At 46.0% G+C, this 17,600-nt stretch overlaps 1 protein-coding gene across 2 annotated transcripts in view; it reads right to left on the bottom strand.

Annotated features, from left to right (window-relative positions):
* NUDT5 (nudix hydrolase 5) overlaps window positions 1-17,600 on the bottom strand; it is a 29,960-nt gene that overhangs the window by 5,169 nt on the left and 7,191 nt on the right. For both annotated transcript variants that reach the window (XM_062210901.1, XM_062210902.1), the window contains exons 2-6: window positions 11,802-11,909; window positions 10,517-10,584; window positions 3,515-3,564; window positions 2,045-2,152; window positions 443-538 (exon numbers count right to left, since the gene is read on the bottom strand). In XM_062210901.1, coding sequence (XP_062066885.1) covers window positions 443-538; window positions 2,045-2,152; window positions 3,515-3,564; window positions 10,517-10,584; window positions 11,802-11,864 — 385 coding nt within the window. In that variant the 5' untranslated portion in view covers window positions 11,865-11,909. The remainder of the gene's footprint in view (window positions 1-442; window positions 539-2,044; window positions 2,153-3,514; window positions 3,565-10,516; window positions 10,585-11,801; window positions 11,910-17,600) is intronic.

Genomic DNA, 17,600 nt, shown 5'->3' with positions numbered 1-17,600 from the left:
GGTGCTGTAGGACCACAGAGCACGCACGAGTGTGAACTCCATACTCCTCTCTGCCCAGGGCTGGCCTGCAAGTCTGAGGGATGAGCTGGGACTGACCAGTCATAAAATCCTTCCAACACGGCAAGAAAAAACATCTTCGAGGGAAGAATGTGGCACACGGGCAAGGTATGGCTTAGGGTGTGGGGAACTCCGAAAGGCAACTTAGTTTCCTAACTCCCCAACTTCGGGTCCTTCTTCCCCCAACTTGTTCTCATGGGAAGGGAAGACAGACTTAAGAGATGGTGACCAACTCCAATTCCTGATCTTTTTTGGTGAATTAGAAAAATAAAAGCCATCTGAGATGTGACCACAGGGAATACCCAACAAATCAGCACCCAGAGGAATGAGTTCCCTGTTCAATGTTGGTCCCCGAAGCGCACACCTGTGAAGTGGGATGACAAACCTGGAGAGCACTCAGCAATGTCACCTTTGTAGCCCGTCTCCTCCTCCAGCTCCCGGAGCGCAGCTGCTTCTGGGCTTTCACCGTCGTCTATGAGACCTGCAGGTCCAAACCATTTGTGAGATGGCACAGGGGACCCCATCCGCCCTGAGTGTCTCCCTCTTCTAACACGGGTGCGGCCGAGCTCCATCACAAGTGCTCTTACATATAAAAACCGACTGTGGTTTGGAACTTATATAGGGAGAAAAAGAGGTAAAAGACTAAAACTTGGGGCCAGTGCTATGGTGTAATAGGTAAAGGCTCTGCCTGCGGCGCCAGCATACCATGCCAGTTCACGTTCCAGCTGCTCCTCTTCCAATCCGGCAGTGGAAGATGGCCCAAGTGCTTGGGCCCCTGCACATGCGTGGGAGACCTGGAAGAAGCTCCTGGCTCCTGGCTTCGGATCGGCGCAGCTCCGGCCATTGCCGCCAATTGGGGAGTGAACCAGTGGCTGGAAGACCTCTCTTTCTGTCTCCCTCCCTCTCTCTTTCTGTAACTCTGCCTCTCAAATAAATCAATCAATCTTACAAAAAAAAAAAAAAAGGAGTAAAACTCAGGGCAGGTTGAAGCACTGTTCCCCTACGTATTTTTCTTCACTGTCTCAAGCCGTTTTGTACAAAGTGGGCAAAATTTATGAAGTGACAAGTGGTGGCCAACTGCCTAGGTTTTTGAGCTGGCTGGGTGACTGCAGCACAGGAAGCTGCTCAGAACTGTCTGCTGGCTTACACCCAGTGTGGTGACAGTTTTATCCATGCCGCCTTCTCCCCTCGAGGGAGAATATCGAGGCCTGCTGGTGGAATGCCAGGCAGGAGCCGAGGGAAGGCTTCCAGGACCCTTGTGAGGAGTTCAAGTGGGAGGAGGGAAGGAGTGACTCGGATTTTTGCCCCCAAGAACGAATACAAAAATGTATTCAGGTACTTTAAATATTCTAACATTTCTTTAGGAAAATGGTAAGTGAGAAAGAAAACAGTTGCTAACTGTATGTTACTACTGATACCTCTAAGAACAAATAAATGAGATTCAATCTCTTCAGATGGGAATAATCCCATAGAGTCATAATAACACAGAGCATTAAATTCTGGATGGTTCTAATTACTGTGCAAATGAAAAAAACTGTTCTAGCTGAAATGAAGACAACATCCTTGGTCTGCTTACATATGACCCATTAAGGTACTTGTCCGTTCACGGATTTTGGAGTTACAGTCTAACATTACTGTCAACTTCTTGTCAGGGGAGGTTGGTTGAGACAGAAGAGAGAAGTTAATGTGGGGACAAGTAATTATTCAGGGGGTCTAGTGAGAGTGCTGTAGAGGGAGGATGGGCCATGGTGGGGAGGGGGGAGGTGAGCTGTTCCACTATGCCTGGCATTGCCTTCATGGGTTCACGGATCCCTGGAGTATGGCTAGTGCCTTGCAGAAGCCTCAAAATAGGAATGGTATGGCCGCACTTAGAACCACATGGATAGACAAAAAGGTGGTGGAGGGCCTAAGCACTTCCATTCTCGGGCTCTTCTGCAGGCTCAGGCCAGTCGTCCCAGGAGAAGCCATCTGGTGTCTGGTTTCTCACCTGCTGGGAACTCGAGACAGTAGCCTCCCATTGGCGGCCGGAACTGTTTCACCAGAACTATACACTCATAGTGAAGAGTTCTTTGCAGCACCGGGATGACCGCTACACCTGTCAGCAGGAAAGGAAACCAAGGAACATGCTTCACAAAATGTCACAATGCCAGCAACTGGTTTAGAACAATCTAACTAAAATCCTCAATCTTGGGAAACTCTGCATCCAAAATCTAACCTGTACTTGCTACTAGCAATAACAAGTTAAACTTAATCTACAACATTGGCAGTTAACTTTGCAAGCTATTCTCATTTTAAAATGTAAAGAAAAAAATAATCACACTTCTATGTCATCTAGATTTTCTTTTAGTTGTCACAATTTCATAAAACTCAAACCAAACACTTCTCACTAGGCCTAGGACACACAGTTTTCAGTCTACACTGATCTCTGCATGGAATTATTTCTCACCATGCAGCAGCTAGCTCGCTGGTGATGGGAAAGTGTTCTATGTGCCCTTAGCTTTCCTCTCAGCAATAAATGGGTTGCATTCTTTGCGGCATATACTAACTAGACTGACTTAACTGTTTTAGGGTAAAAGACCTTTTTCTCCCAAGTTACTTGGCCTTAATCAAAACAAAACAAAAAACCCCACTGGGTTCTGGCAGACACAAACCACCCGGGAGCAGTACTCAGCCCCTACTAAACCTTCCTCCAGCAGTTAAGAATGGCAGCTGCAGAGGAGGCATTCGGTTCGCTTCCAGGAAAAACAGAGACCAACACCAAATGCAAAAGGAAAAGGGGAAAACAAGAAGGAGCTATGGCTCAACCTCCCCTGGACCAGCGCTGATTTTTCAGGACTGTTTCTGGGGTCTCTGCGGTCAGAGAGGGAAGGGAAAGTGAATTGAATAAATTCCAATTCCATGTCCTCAACAAATGCTAAAGCACGTGGCCAGTGACAGAAAGGTGCGCCAAGTGATTTTCCCAACCGAAGGCCCTCACCTGGGTCTCCTGTACAGAGTACATGAACAGCAAGGATCTCCAGGAGTCCCAACATATCTAATAGTATGGGGCTGTACCCTGTATTCGTTCACGCTTGGCCTTAACTACTAGTTTTTTTTTTTTTTTTTTTTTTTTAATGGCCCGGGGACACCCGCAGGTGTGCTCCTGAGGCTGCCCTCTGCCGCTAGCTAGCACCTGGGGTCAGCTGGCAGCGCCGCCTGGGCAGCCTCCTAGAGCCAGGAGTCTGGCAGGCTCCGCGGGCGACTGGCCTCAACTACTAGTACTTCTTCCCTCACACGCTCCTGAGCTTCGATAACAGAAGCCTGGAGTACTTATAAGGAAATCGTAATTGAGTTACACAGCACTGCAAACGCAAACAGATTTAAAGGTAAAAGGTAACTGGAGATAGCCACATGAAATACCCCCCCCCCCACAATCACATGTGCTAGCTTCCTCTGCGAAGGCGGCTGTGGCTCGTACCATCGGCGGACTGTGCCTTCTTGGTTGTACGCTTCACTGTTTCCCAGGTTCTGTTGGGGCAGAGAAGAGAACGCTCGTTAGCGCTGAAGACGACACTGTCCTTTGGCATCCATGTGCGACCCATGGACCAAATGCCACAAATGCGAGGCATGCAAATATGCTAACGATTCATGGCAAGAAGTTATCAATGACAAAGACCTATAGGAAACCAGTCAAATGGGCTTTTCCTACAGCCTCTGAAAGTTACAAAGAAAGCTGCTGCCACCCGCCACCTCCCCTCGGGGTGCCATCTATGTAGAAAACCCGCTGGGCTTTGCACCAATCTCGGTAAGTCATAAGTCAGTGCGTGAGCAGTGCAGCTGGTGCGTGCAGCTGCACAGGATATCAAGCAGGTGATGCAAATTAGGCCTCCAGGACAATTCCAGTCTTATCTCTAAGAGCAAAAAGTACCATGCATGACGTGGAGTATTGAGATGGTTATTTATATAATTTAGATTTTTAAAGTCTATGACCTTAAAATACAAGATTTAAGAAAAGTAGGACTTCCTCATTTATTAGTTGAAGCATTATTTAGAATTATCATTATTATTTTGAAGAATTATTTAAGTGCTCTACTTTGTATGTGTGTGAGATCTTATCTAAGGTTGGGGGGTTCCCTAGGGCAAAAAGTGAGGTGAATAACAGCACATTGCAGCTCTCTTTTATGGCTTTATTCCTGGTTAGTGATTTGTTTCTGGCTGCGCTTGCTACTTCAGTTTTTTTTTTTTTTTTTGGTCAATATCTGTGTTTTCCTACTTCCTCTCTTAGGAGCACTGGGCAGAGCTGTACAGAAAATCCAGCTAGCAGCACAATCATGCTGTTTAAAGAGGAAAGGGCATCAGAAAGGAAAAAGCACATCTATCCTTTAAGTTAAAAGAACAGTGGTGAGAGGCAGGAGGAGAGAAGAGGACAATTTTAGACTCTCTTGTGAAGGAAGTGAGATGTCTGGGTTGTTCTAAGGACTAGGATCAGAAAGCAGTCAACATCTGGCCCCCAACACTATGAGTTATAAAATGTGCTCCTCTGAGGAGCCCTCTTGCCCCTACTTTTTATCTGGTTGTGCCTAAGGTTTGGACCCTTCTGCATTTATAGTAAGGCAAAAAAAAAAAAAAAAAAAAAATCAAAACCAAAAAAGCCCACCTCTTCAAATCTTTAATCTAGTTTTAAAAAAAAGAAAGAACAAAACACCAAACAAAAACTCTCTTTAAACTATAGATCTCACTGTATTGTCACCAAATACTCTCAACGTGAACTGTGAAAATCAGACAGACCAGTAGGACAACTCACAGCAGTCCACCATTCCTGTTAGTAGCCAGAAGCCAACCAATGCAAGTGTGATGAGCAAAGGGTACAGATCGCAAAAGACAAAACACCTTTTGGCATAGCTGTCTGCTGCCTCTTAAGATTAGTCCTAAAGAATGAAGAAGACAGTGCTGGGAACAGCACTGACGGTCCCATCCCAAACACACTAGGAATAAGGGAAACAAAAAAAAAAAGAAAGAGTTGCATCAGTAGAGGTAGAGGTTAAGATGAAGTAAATGAGTAGTAATGAACCATAAATTTATGAGCACTAAGTTATAAATGCAGGTATAAGAAACACCGGAACAAGAATACCCTGTGAGAGCACCAGCGATCTTCAAGTGACTCAGAGATGTACATGGAATTGGGAGTCAGCAAAATCCTTACCTCCACCTGACTACCAGCTAAACCCAAAGCTACAACTGCCCGGAGACTGCTTTCTCATTTGTAAAACACAGGAATGAGCACGTCGTCTCCATCGCTTCCAGCTTGAGGATTCTGCTTCCGGCTAAGTGACTCCATTCCTTAGTTGCCTTTGTTATAGCAGAGCCCTGTTTTGCCTGCTTCTCTCAAGTTCACCAAAGTGAGAAAGGAGAGGAACAGAGGATGGCCTCAGCACTATCTCCAGTGTCAATAAAGGGCCACACTATTACACTTCCAGAACTAATTCTACGTCCTCTTCCGAGAATGAGACAGGGGATTCTCTAGCTGCTCCTGTAGCCCTTAGATACATGCTTTTGTATCACAGAAAAGGGAACATGTTTTATAAATTTGTAAGTCATGGTCCACTGCAAAGGCAAGAGACCTGTATCCTTCCAAGCTTGACTGGTGTGGATACTGATGCTTTACCTAAGTCCTCTTCGGACGCCAGGCTGAAGAGCTACCTATAGGAGTTACACATGCTATAAATATGCTGTATACATATGGTAGTTGGTAGAGATTTTGTTTATTTATTTATTTTTATTTTGAAAAGCAGGGTCATTGGGGGTGGAGCAGGACATGGAGATGCCTGAATTGGCCAGGCCTGGGCCGGGCTGAAGCCTGGAACCAGGAACTTCATCTCATTTCCCATATGGGTAGCAAGGTCCCAAGTACTTGGGCTATCATCTGCTGCCCCAGGGTGTGCAGGAGCGGACGCCTGATCAGAAATGGAGATGGGACTTGATCCCAGGCACTCCTACGTGGGATGCATGTGTCCCAAGCCAGTGGCTTAAGTACTTGTTCAGACTAATTAGTGTAGAGCTAGCTATATTTTGTGTTATCAATTTTACAGAAAAAAGAGAACCAAACTCTATCAGTATAAGCTGTATTATAGGCTCTGAATATATGATATTTCAAAGTCTGTGGGAAAATGGAATTAAAGGATAAGTGTATGTGGTGCATAAAATTTTGAAACCCTGCCGGCGCCGTGGCTCAACAGGCTAATCCTCCGCCTTGCGGCGCTGGCACACCGGGTTCTAGTCCCGGTCGGGGCACCGATCCTGTCCCGGTTGCCCCTCTTCCAGGCTAGCTCTCTGCTGTGGCCAGGGAGTGCAGTGGAGGATGGCCCAAGTGTTTGGGCTCTGCACCCCATGGGAGACCAGGATAAGCACCTGGCTCCTGCCATCGGAACAGCGCGGTGCGCCGGCCGCAGCGCGCTACCGCGGTGGCCATTGGAGGGTGAACCAACGGCAAAGGAAGACCTTTCTCTCTGTCTCTCTCTCTCACTGTCCACTCTGCCTGTCAAAAAAAAAAAAATATTTTGAAACCTATGCATAGTTTTTTCATAACATGCATTTTGCATGAGCTTTCTGAAATCCTGTATTTTTTGCAAATATAAATACATGTGAACACACTGTGACCCTTCAGGCGAGGGCCTTGCCACACTTCTGTATGGCTCCTAACTCCTATTTCTTTCATATTTAGATCTCCATACCAAATATACCTGACGTTTAAATAAGAGTTACTAGCCTTCCACTGTGTTGATGGATCATGGTGTGCTCAGCTTTCTTACTTTTGGGTTTTAATTTAACAGCCTAAGGACATTCTAATATTTGTATGCTTCCTACAGCTTTCCAACATGGGGCCTTAAGTTTTTCTTATTTGTTTAGTAAATCACAAGTGGCTTAAACCACTGGCTAAGTCCATGTATTTTCTTTCTTCTTTTTTTAAAGGTTTATTTCATTTATTTGAAAGTCAGAGTTACAGAGAGAGGCAGAGAGAGAGAGAGAGAGGTCTTCCATCTGCTGGTCCACTCCCCAGATGGCTGCAATGGCCAGAGCTGAGCTGATCTGAAGCCAGGAGCCAGGAGCTTCCTCCGGGTCTCTCACATGGGTGCAGTGGCCCAAGCACTTGGGCCATCTTCTACTGCTTTCCCAGGCCATAGCAGAGAGCTGGACTGGAAGTGGAGCATGTGGGACTAGAACTGGCACCCATATGGGATGCTGGTGCTTCAGGCGAGAGTTTCAACCTACTGCGCCACAGCGCTGGCCCCAAGTCCATGTATTTTCAACTTGATGACAGACTGACCGGCGCCGCAGCTCACTAGGCTAATCCTCCGCACAGATCTGTTTCCACACAAAGAAGCTAATATACTTCTAATTCACACTCTAATCTGACCACTTAGCACCTGCAGCCTTTATATTAATATGTTTACATAACATAATCTGGACAACCTTTTCATTTTCTCTTTATTTATATATATATATCATATATATAATTTATATTTATATTTATTTATTTAATCAAATAAATACTTTACCCATTTTAATATTTTTTTCCTGAAAGCTTATTTGCAAGCCAGAGAGAGAAAGAGGAGAGAGACAGAGAAAGGGAGGGGGTATGGAAGGACAGTGAGTGCTTCCATCCACTGGTTCACGTCCAAGATGCTTGTTATAGCTGTGAGTGGGCTGGACCAAAGCCAGGTGCCAGGAGCTCAGTCTGGGTCTCTCATGTGGGTAGCAGGAACCCAGTTACTTGAGCCAGCACCGCTGCCACCCAGGTTTTGCACCAGCTGGAAGCTGGAGTCAGGAGCTGGGGCCGGGTACTGAACTCGGTTACTGCTAGGTCATATGACTGCCCCCTGATGGTCTATAGTATCAAGATTACTAAAAGGCTGATGCCGTGGCTCACTTGGCTAATCCTCCGCCTGCAGCACCGGCACCCCAGGTTCTAGTCCCAGTCGGGGCGCCGGATTTTGCCCCGGTTGCTCCTCTTCCAGTCCAGCTCTCTGCTGTGGCCCGGGAAGGCAGTGGAGGATGGCCCAAGTGCTTGGGCCCTGCACCCACATGGGAGACCAAGAGAAGCACCTGGCTCCTGGCTTCAGATCGGTGCAGTGCACTAGCCATAGCGGCCATTTGGGGGGTGAATTAATGGAAGGAAGATCTTTCTCTCTGTCTCTCTCTCTCACTAACTCTGCCTGTAAAAAAAAAAAAGATTATTAAAAAAAAAATTCAGAAAACAGAAGAAAATGAGTCACTCGCACAGATGCCCTTTTGCCTTTCTAGTCTTTTTTTTTTTTTTTTAAATTAACGATTTATATATTTATTTGAAAGGCAGAGTTAAGAGAGAGAAAAGGAGAGACAGAGAGATACTCTATCTGCTGGTTCACTCTGCAAATGCTGCAATGACCAGGGCTGGGCCAGGCTGAAGCCAGGAGCCTGGAATACCATCAGGGTTATCAGGGTTTCCCACATGGGTGCAGGGGCCCAAGCACTAGGACCATCTACTGCTTTCCCAGGTAATCAGCAGGGAGCTGGATCGGAAGTGGAGTAGTTGGGATTTGTAGGTGGTAGCCTAACCCACTGTGCCACAAAGCTGTTCCCTGTAGCCTTTACTTTCTTTTTTCTTTTCTTTTCTTCTCTTTTATTGATTTCTTTGTTTCTTTATTTAAAAGGCAGAGTTACAGAGAGGCAGAGGCAGAGAGAGAGAGAGCGAGAGGTCTTCCATCTGCTGCTTCACTCCTCAAGTGGCCGCAATGGCCGGAGCTGTGCCAATCTAAAGCCAGGAGCCAGGATCTTCTTCTGGGTCTCCCACATGGGTGCAGGAGCCCAAGGACCTGGGCCATCTTCCACTGCTTTCCCAGGCCAAAGCAGAGAGCTGGATGGGAAGAAGAGCAGCCGGGACTTGAACCAGCACCCATATGGGACGCCAGTACTGCAGGCTGGGACTTTACCCACTATGCCACAGCACCAGCCCCTCTTGCCTTTTCTTATACATTACTTTACAGAGATTATAATGCATTTATAAAAATTCGTATTGTCATGTTTTATTTATTTTTATTTACTTATTATTTTCACATATTGCCAAGTTGTCTTCATAATTTGCTTTTTAGATGGCTGCATAGATTTTATCAAATAAATTAGCTATTATAATTTCCTTAAAAAAAGTTCAAGTTGCTTTCAATTTTTCTGTTTTTTAAAATTTGATGAACAATTTTCATGTATAAACTTGATTCCAAATAATTTTCTTGGCACATCTGCAGACATGGTATTTATTAGGTCAACTCATTTAGTATCTCTATGCCTACTGACATGTATTATGAAAAATGCTTTACAAAATGTCTTTTTTTCCAATTTACATTTCTGAGTAAATCACTAGTTCTTCCAATTTAAAGATTAACGATTTGTTTTACTCGAAGGAAGCAGCATGTACTGTGAATTATGCTGACACCTTATCACCTAAAATTTGGATTGGCTCAGAAGTTCTAGGTTTGGGGCTGGCACTGTGGCATAGCAGGTAAAGCCGCTGCCTGTGGTGCCAGCATCCTATATAGGTGCCAGCTTGAGTCTCAGCTGCTCCAGTTCCGATCCTGCTCTCTGCTGTGGCCTGGGAAAGCAGTAGAAGATGGCCCAAGTCCTTGGGCCCCTGCACCTGCGTGGGAAACCCAGAAGAAGCTCCTGGCTCCTGGCTTCAGATGGGCGCAGCTCCGGCCGTTGCTGCTGATTGGGGAGTGAACCAGAGGATGGAAGACCTCTCTCTCTCTCTCTTTCTCTCTCTGCCTCTCCTTCTCTCTCCTTCTCTCTGTGTAACTCTGACTTTCAAATAAATAAATTAGTCTTTAAAAAAAACAGTTCTGGGTTCACATTAGTCTACTTAGGGACAATGGTGTCAAAATAATGCCTCATTAGTTACTGTTACAAATTTATAACCCAAATTTTATTCACAGATTATAAATTATCCAAATGTCCTAGCAATGGAAAAACAGCTAGGTTCCAGCCCTATAGCACAGCAGGTTAAGTTGCCAGCTGCAGCGCCGGTATCCCATAGGGGCGCCAGTTCTAGTTCTGACTGCTCCACTTCCAATCCAGCTCCCTGCTAATGTGCCTGGCAAAGCAACAGAGCATGGTCCAAGTGCTTGGGCCCCTGCACCCACGTGGAAGACCCAATGAAGCTCCTGGCTCTTGGCTTTGGCCTGGCCCAGCCCTGGCCGTTTCAGCCATTTGAGGAGTGAACCAGCAGATGGAAGACCTCTCTCTCTCTGTCTCTCCCCCTCTCTCTCTGTAACTCTGCTTTTCAAATAAGTAAAATAAATCTTAAAAAGAAAAGAAAGATAAACAGCTGAAGCAGATCTCTTATTTAAAACAGAGTTGACAATGAGGAAAACAACAAAATATATCCAGACACTCAAATGAAACCCTGAGAACCCAAATACTGAATGTTTTACAAGGAAAAAAAAAAGTTTACCGAGTTTTACCAGTAGGATCCATGTAAGTTGTTTTTTCAAGCTTGACCCATTTTCCTTCTGAAATTAACTAAAAGAAGATCACATAGTAAGTTGGGAAACTTTCAAATCAAGTTGATTTTTATCTACTTTTTTTTTTTTTTTTTTTTTTTCAGATTTTCTGTATGTGGCCCCTTCCCCTAATAATTACGTTTTTCTCCCAAGTAACTATGGGCACATTTTCAGGTTCAGAGCAAGTGTTCAATGTTGTTTTTCTAAAAGATAGATCTGCTATTTTGAAGTTTCTGAGGTAGTAAGGAAAGGGGAAAAGAAATGACCACTTACACAATCTCCTGGAAGAGGGAGGAGGGGGGCAGTGTGTGGGCGTGCAGGGGTGAGGGCTCTTTGGGGCACTTCTAATGGTGCGTGCCAACCTGGGTGCCAGTCTCGCTAGTGTGTCTGGTGGTATTCCCTATCAATGATCACACAGGAGATACACTGAGAGGAAAAGCCAGTCAGTGACTCAGCATCCCACCAGGACTCGAGGGCTTCCCACCCAGCGTTGTTGGGCCTGGACCGTGGGGAGCTGTGAGCACGAGGACGAACTTGCTTAAGGCACTACACTGAACGGACAGGCAAGCTTCACTGTGTACACACAGCTGCCGCTTTCTCTTACTCTCCTATCTGATATTGTGCTAGCAGCAACCCAACAATTAGCAGTAGATCTGCTCACAGACAACATGCAAAGACCCTAAATCAAAAAGATGCCCAGATAGGTTTCGAGATCAGAGGTCCAAGATGAAGGATTTAAAATTTAGCCACTGCAATCAATGGTTCTTTCGAGAAGAAAACTTTTTAAAAGCTGACGTGAATGATGTGTAAGATGTACAGTAGTTCTAGAACTTGCTGGAATTTAGACTGTAATTAACAATTCAGGTCTTACTGTTCTTGTACATGTTGGGACCATACTGGCTCAGATGTGATAATGAAGTTGGAAATGTCTAAGTCTTAAAACCCACATGTTATTTATTCTTCTATCTAGGAAAATTTTTAATAAGAATGAACAATTCTTCTATCAAGAGCCAACACGTACGTACAGTCCAGATTTCACTAATGCATATAATTAGGGATATACTCCTGCTCCCATGTAAGAGCAAAAAGGGTATGAGCCCTTAAGAGGAGTAGGAGAAATGTTTAATACCATCCAGAATGAGAAACACTCATTTGAAACAACAAACTGCTTGGGCATTTCTTTTAAACTCAGATTTATGTGGGAGAGGGAAAGGGAAGGTGAAAAATAAGTTATACCTCCTCTGAAATAATACACTGTTTGGCATTCTGAGTAGAATCTGTTGCTTCTTGATTCTCCATGTCCAAACTGGCCAGTCTTTATAGGCCGCAGGCAAGCTGTTCACGCTGTAAGACAATGAGAGCTGTTAAACTTTTTTTTTTTTTAAGATTCATTTATTTATTTGAAAGTCGGAGCTACATAGAGAGAGAAGGAGAGGAAGAGAGAGAGAGAGAGAGAGAGAGAGAGAGAGAGGTCTTCCATCTGCTGGTTCACTCCCCAATTGGCCACAACGGCCAGAGCTGTGCTTATTCGAAGCCAGGAGCCAGGAACTTCTTCTGGGTCTCCCATATGGGTGCAGGGGCCCAAGGACTTGGGCCATCTTCTTCTTTTTTTTTTTTTGACAGGCAGAGTGGACAGTGAGAGAGAGACAGAGAGAAAGGTCTTCCTTGTGCCGTTGGTTCACCCTCCAATGGTCGCTGCGGTAGGCACGCTGCGGCCGGCGCACCATGCTGATCCGATGGCAGGAGCCAGGTGCTTATCCTGGTCTCCCATGGGGTGCAGGGCCCAAGTACTTGGGCCATCCTCCACTGCACTCCCTGGCCACAGCAGAGAGCTGGCCTGGAAGAGGGGCAACCGGGACAGGATCGGTGCCCGACCAGGACTAGAACCCGGTGTGCCGGCACCGCAAGGCAGAGGATTAGCCTAGTGAGCCGCTGCGCCAGCTGACTTGGGCCATCTTCTGCTTTCCCAGGCCATAGCAGAGAGCCAGGTCAGAAGTGGAGCAGCCAAGAATCGAACTGGCGCCCACATGGGATGGCGGCACTGCAAGCGGCAGCCTTACCTGCTACGCCACAGTGCCAGCCCCTAAAGTATTTTTCGAAATCACACATGTGTCCATAGGCTATTGGTAAAAGTACTTTAAATGGGGACTGGTGCTGTGGCGTAGTGAGTTAAGTTGCTGCCTGCATCACAGGCATCTCTTCTGGTTCATGTCCTGGCTGCTCCCCTTCCCATCCAGCTCCCCGCTAATGGCTTAGAAAAAGCAGCAGAAGCTGGTCCAAGTGTTTGGCCACTGCCACCAATGTGGGAGCCAGGGGGAAGAAGTTCCTGGCTCCTGGCTTTTGGCCTGGCCCAGCCCTGGCCATTGTGGCCATATAGGGAGTAAACCAGATATGGAAGAACTCTCTCTCTCTCTCATTCTTTCAAAATAAATAAATCAATCTTATTTTTTAAAAAAGTACTTAAATGGCAAAAAAAATTCATATATCATCAAAAGTTTCTTTGATGTATCTGGGGGAACTTCCCCAGATGGAAAAGTAAAAACACGGACCTTTGAAACACTGGGGAAAGAACTTATTCAATCCAACAAGTTCACTTGATGCATATACAGGCACTTAGATACATCCTGCATCAGTTATGTTTAAAAAATAATTATTCATTTGGAGCTGACATTGTGGTACAGCCGGTAAAGCCACCGCCTTTGATGCCAGCATCCCATATGAGCACTGGTTTAAGTCCTGGCTGCTCTGTTTCCTATCCAGCTCCCTGCTAATGTGCCTGGGAAAACAGTGGAAGATGGCCCCACTGCTTGGGTCTCTGCCAACCACATGGGAGATCTAGACGGAGCCCCAGGATCCTGGCTTTGGTCTGAGCAAGCTCCAGCCCTTACAGCTATTTGGGGGAATAAAGCAGCAGATAGAAGAACTTTGTCTCTTCCCTCTCTCTTTCAAATGAAAAAAATTATTTATTGATTTCAAAGGCAAAGTGACAGAGAAAGCTTCTATCCACTGGTTCACTTCCCAAATGGCTTCAACAGTCATATCTGAGCCAGGCCAAAGCCAGGAGCCAGAACTCCATCCTGATCTCCCACATGTGTGGCAGTGGCCCAAACACTTGGGCCATCATCCACTACTTTCCCAGGCACATTAGCAGGGAGCTGGATTAGAAGCTGGTACTTGAACCAATGCTCCAATACAGGATGTCGGCATTGCAAGGTGCAGCCACAAAATCAGACCCCTTCAACAGAGTTTTTGACTCCAAATCTCAGTGTCTCCTTGGGGGCACAGTAGAAAGACTGTACCACTTTCCAAGCCTGCCCCTCAACAACTATCTGCTACCAACATTTTACAGCCAAGGTTTTTACACAGCTGTTGGTGCTTGCTATTATTCTACCTCCAATTTAAGCCCCGCTCTCTCTTTTAATGTAGGGGTGGGGAACGTCTGACCCGTGGGTCATATAAGCAGTGTGCAATCATTTGGCCTGCAAGGCAACTGCAAGGCGGGACTCCGAATAAATCTATAGCAGGCTAATTTTTAAGCTGATGATTTTGTGTGGCCAGCGAGTGATGTATAAATACTCAAATGGCCCTTGGCAGAAAAAAAAAAAAGGTTTCCCCACCCCCACAAAAATCATGGTACATGGACTTACTACTTTGATCATTTGAAGGCAAAGTTCACTGGCACGAAATACATTCATAGTATCGTGTCCCATTTAAGTTTCAACCTATATCAAAGTCACAGCTGCAGACAGCTAGTGCCTCAAGGTCCTTATGAAGAGGGCAGGCCCTATCCCATTTGATACACCGGGGCTTTCTCTTTTGTTGTTTATTCCCTTATTTTTTGGACCCTGCCTATTGCCTAGCCTCACAGGTGATTAATAATCTGGCTGCATACAGAATCCCAGGCTGGAAACAACTTCCTGTCAGAAAGTTAGAGGCATTGCTTCTGGCTTGGCTGTTGAAAACCTTCTGGTTCTGAAACCCTTTTGCATGTGACTTGCTTTCTTGTACTAGTGAGCAGTGTGTAGCTGAGTCAGGTCCTCATGTTGATGTTACGCTAGTGAGCACAATACAGTCTGGAAGGGTCACACTGTACTTCTTTGTGGGAACTTTTCTTGATTTACTTCACTGATAATTTTTCTCCTTCCAATTTTCTGTTCCTTTTTTTTCAAGTACTGCTTTGTTTTTTTTAAAGCTGTTTGACTATCTGAGAGGACCCTGTGTCTAACTCTTTTCATTCCTGTTTTCTATTTCCTTGTTATTTTATCTACAGTTCTCAATGGCTATTCTAATCATCCACTACTCTTCAATTCCATAGTTCCCTAACCTACCCTACCGCTAACTCTAGCTTCAGAGAAAATACATACCATCAAGCATCAACTCTCTTACCCACTGTCTTAGGAGAAAGGGTCTTTGCCCTTTGTTTCTTTTAAGACCCAAAACAAGGGCCAGCACCGTGGCTCACTTGGCTAATCCTCTGCTTGCGGCGCCGGCACCCCGGGTTCTAGTCCCGGTTGGGGCGCCAGATTCTGTCCCAGTTGCTCCTCTTCCAGTCCAGCTCTCTGTTGTGGCTCAGGAAGGCAGTGGAGGATGGCCCAAGTGCTTGGGCCCTGCACCTGCATGGGAGACCAGGAGGAGGCACCTGGCTCCTGGCTTTGGATCGGCGCAGCGCGCCGGCTGGAGCAGCCACTTGGGGGGTGAACCAACAGAAAGGAAAACCTTTCTCTCTCTCTCTCTCTCTCTAAATCTGCCAGTCAAAAAACAAAACAAAACAACACCCAAAATGATAATTATATCACTTATCAAAATCTTCCATTTTTACCCCAGATCCCTCTCCTAAAATAAATCATGAACAGAACTATCAGGTAATATTCATAAATCATCTTTTCTAGACAAATACCTGATTGACTATCTTAGGAAATCTGGCTAAAATGCCTGTAGTGGGCCCATTAACATAAGATAAGGTGCAATAATGCAACAGGGGCAGAACAGACACAGATCCCTCTGTGGCAGAAAGGGAGGAAAGGAGAAAAAGTGAAGAGCAATCCATAACATTTACGTCAAGTCAAGAATGGGTGCTTGGCCCTGCAGATAGGAAGCCTGCAGCCCACATCCGGCTCCCCATTCCAGCTTCCTGCCATTGCAAATCTTAGGAGGCAGCAGTTGACATCACAAGTGAGTGGGTCCCTGCCTTCCACGTGGGAGACCTGGACTGGATGCCTGCTCCTGGCTTCCGGCCCTAGCACTATCCTCTGTGGGCAACTGAGTACATAAAAGATTGGGAGTGCTTTCCCTCTCGGTCTCTACTTCTCAAAAAAAACTTTTTTATATTAGCTTATTTGGAAGTTTCATGGAGAAAGATCAAGAAGGATAAGAAGAGTGTGAAAGATTGTGTGCGCATGGTGGGTTATGGGTAAGGAGTGATCACACAAGACCTCTTAATTTGGCGGCATCTGAGCAGGTATTCAAAAGTAATAAGGAAGCAGGTTATACCTTTTTTTTTTTTTTAATTTTTATTTGACAGGTAGAGTTATAGACAGTGAGAGAGAGACAGAGAGAAAGGTCTTCCTTCCGTTGGTTCACTCCCCAAATGGCCGCTACAGCCGGCGCTGCACTGAACCGAAGCCAGGAGCCGGGTGCTTCCTCCTGGTCTCCCACGCGGGTGCAGGGCCCAAGCACCTCCCGGGCCACAGCAGAGAGCTGGCCTGGAAGAGGAGTAACCAGGACTAGAACCTGGGGTGCTGGTGGAGGATTAGCCAAGTGAGCCATGGCACTGGCCAAGTTACACTCTTGAACATGTCGAGATGGGGTGAGTGTCCGGCCTGTAAGTTGGGATGCTGATGGGATGTGTGTCCCACATTGGAATAACTGGGTTTGATTTCTGGCTCTGCTCCTGATTCCATCTGCCCATTGATGGGGACTCTGAGAGGCAGTGGTGATTACTCCAGTAACCGGGTTCCTGCCACCAGTGTGGGAAACCTGGACTGAGTTCCTATTGCTGGCTTCCGCCTTGCCCCAGCCCCAGCCACTGCAGGCACTTGGAGAGTAGATCAGTGGATGGGGGTTCCTTCACTCATGGTAGCTCAAGGAAGTAAATTGGAATTTTAAGAAGTTTACCAGGGGGTGGTGTTATAGTGTAACAGGTTACACCACCACCTGCAATGCTGGCATCCTATATGGGTACCAGCTCAAGTCCTGGCTGCTCCACTTCTGATCTAGCTCCCTGCTAATGTGCCTGGGAAGCAGCAGAGGATGGCCCAAATCCTTGGGCCCCTACACCTACATTGGAGACCTGGATGAAGCTCCTGTGTCCTGGCTTCAGCCTGGTCTAGCCCCAGCCATTGTGGCCATTTGGGGAGTAAACCAACAGATAGATCTCTCTCTCTCTCAAATGAATAAAATAAATCTTTTAAAAAAAGAAAAGTTTACCAGAAAAAAACAGCATACATTTAGAGACAGCAGATTGAAACCTATATCCTCAATAAGATATCAGGCAGTTATTCCTTTGAAAGTATTCCTAGATGATAAATGATCAGGTTAACTTTTTTATTTTTAAAGAATTATTTTATTTATTTGAAGACAGAGTTACAGAGAGAAGTAGAGCCAGGGAGAGAGAGAGAGAGAGAGAGAGAGAGAGAGAGAGATCTTCCATTCCACTGGTTCAGTCCCCAAATGACTGCAACAGCCAGGCCAAGCTTATCCGAAGCCAGGAGCCAGGAGCTTCTTCCGTGTCTCCCACATGGGTGCACAGGCCCAAGGAGTTGGGCCAACTTCTACTGCTTTCCTAGGAAATAGCAGAGAGCTGGATCGGAAGAGGAGCAGCCGGGACGCGAGCTGGCGCCTATATGGAATGCCGGTGCTGCAAGCTGGGGCTTTAACCTGCTGTACCACCGTGCCAGCCCCTCAGGTAAACTTTTAACTGGCATTGGTTGAAACAAATAGTTTACATTATTATATGCAATCAAAGTGTTTCCTGACCCAGAGGAAAACTAATCAAAGGCAGAAAACCAGTGCTCAGCTACCTGTCTCTACGTGTAC

Source organism: Lepus europaeus, chromosome 14 (assembly GCF_033115175.1).
Source record: "Lepus europaeus isolate LE1 chromosome 14, mLepTim1.pri, whole genome shotgun sequence".
Lineage (NCBI taxonomy): Eukaryota > Metazoa > Chordata > Mammalia > Lagomorpha > Leporidae > Lepus > Lepus europaeus.
The sequence above is the reverse complement of the archived record's forward strand: the minus strand, read 5'-3'. Positions and strand labels throughout refer to the sequence as shown.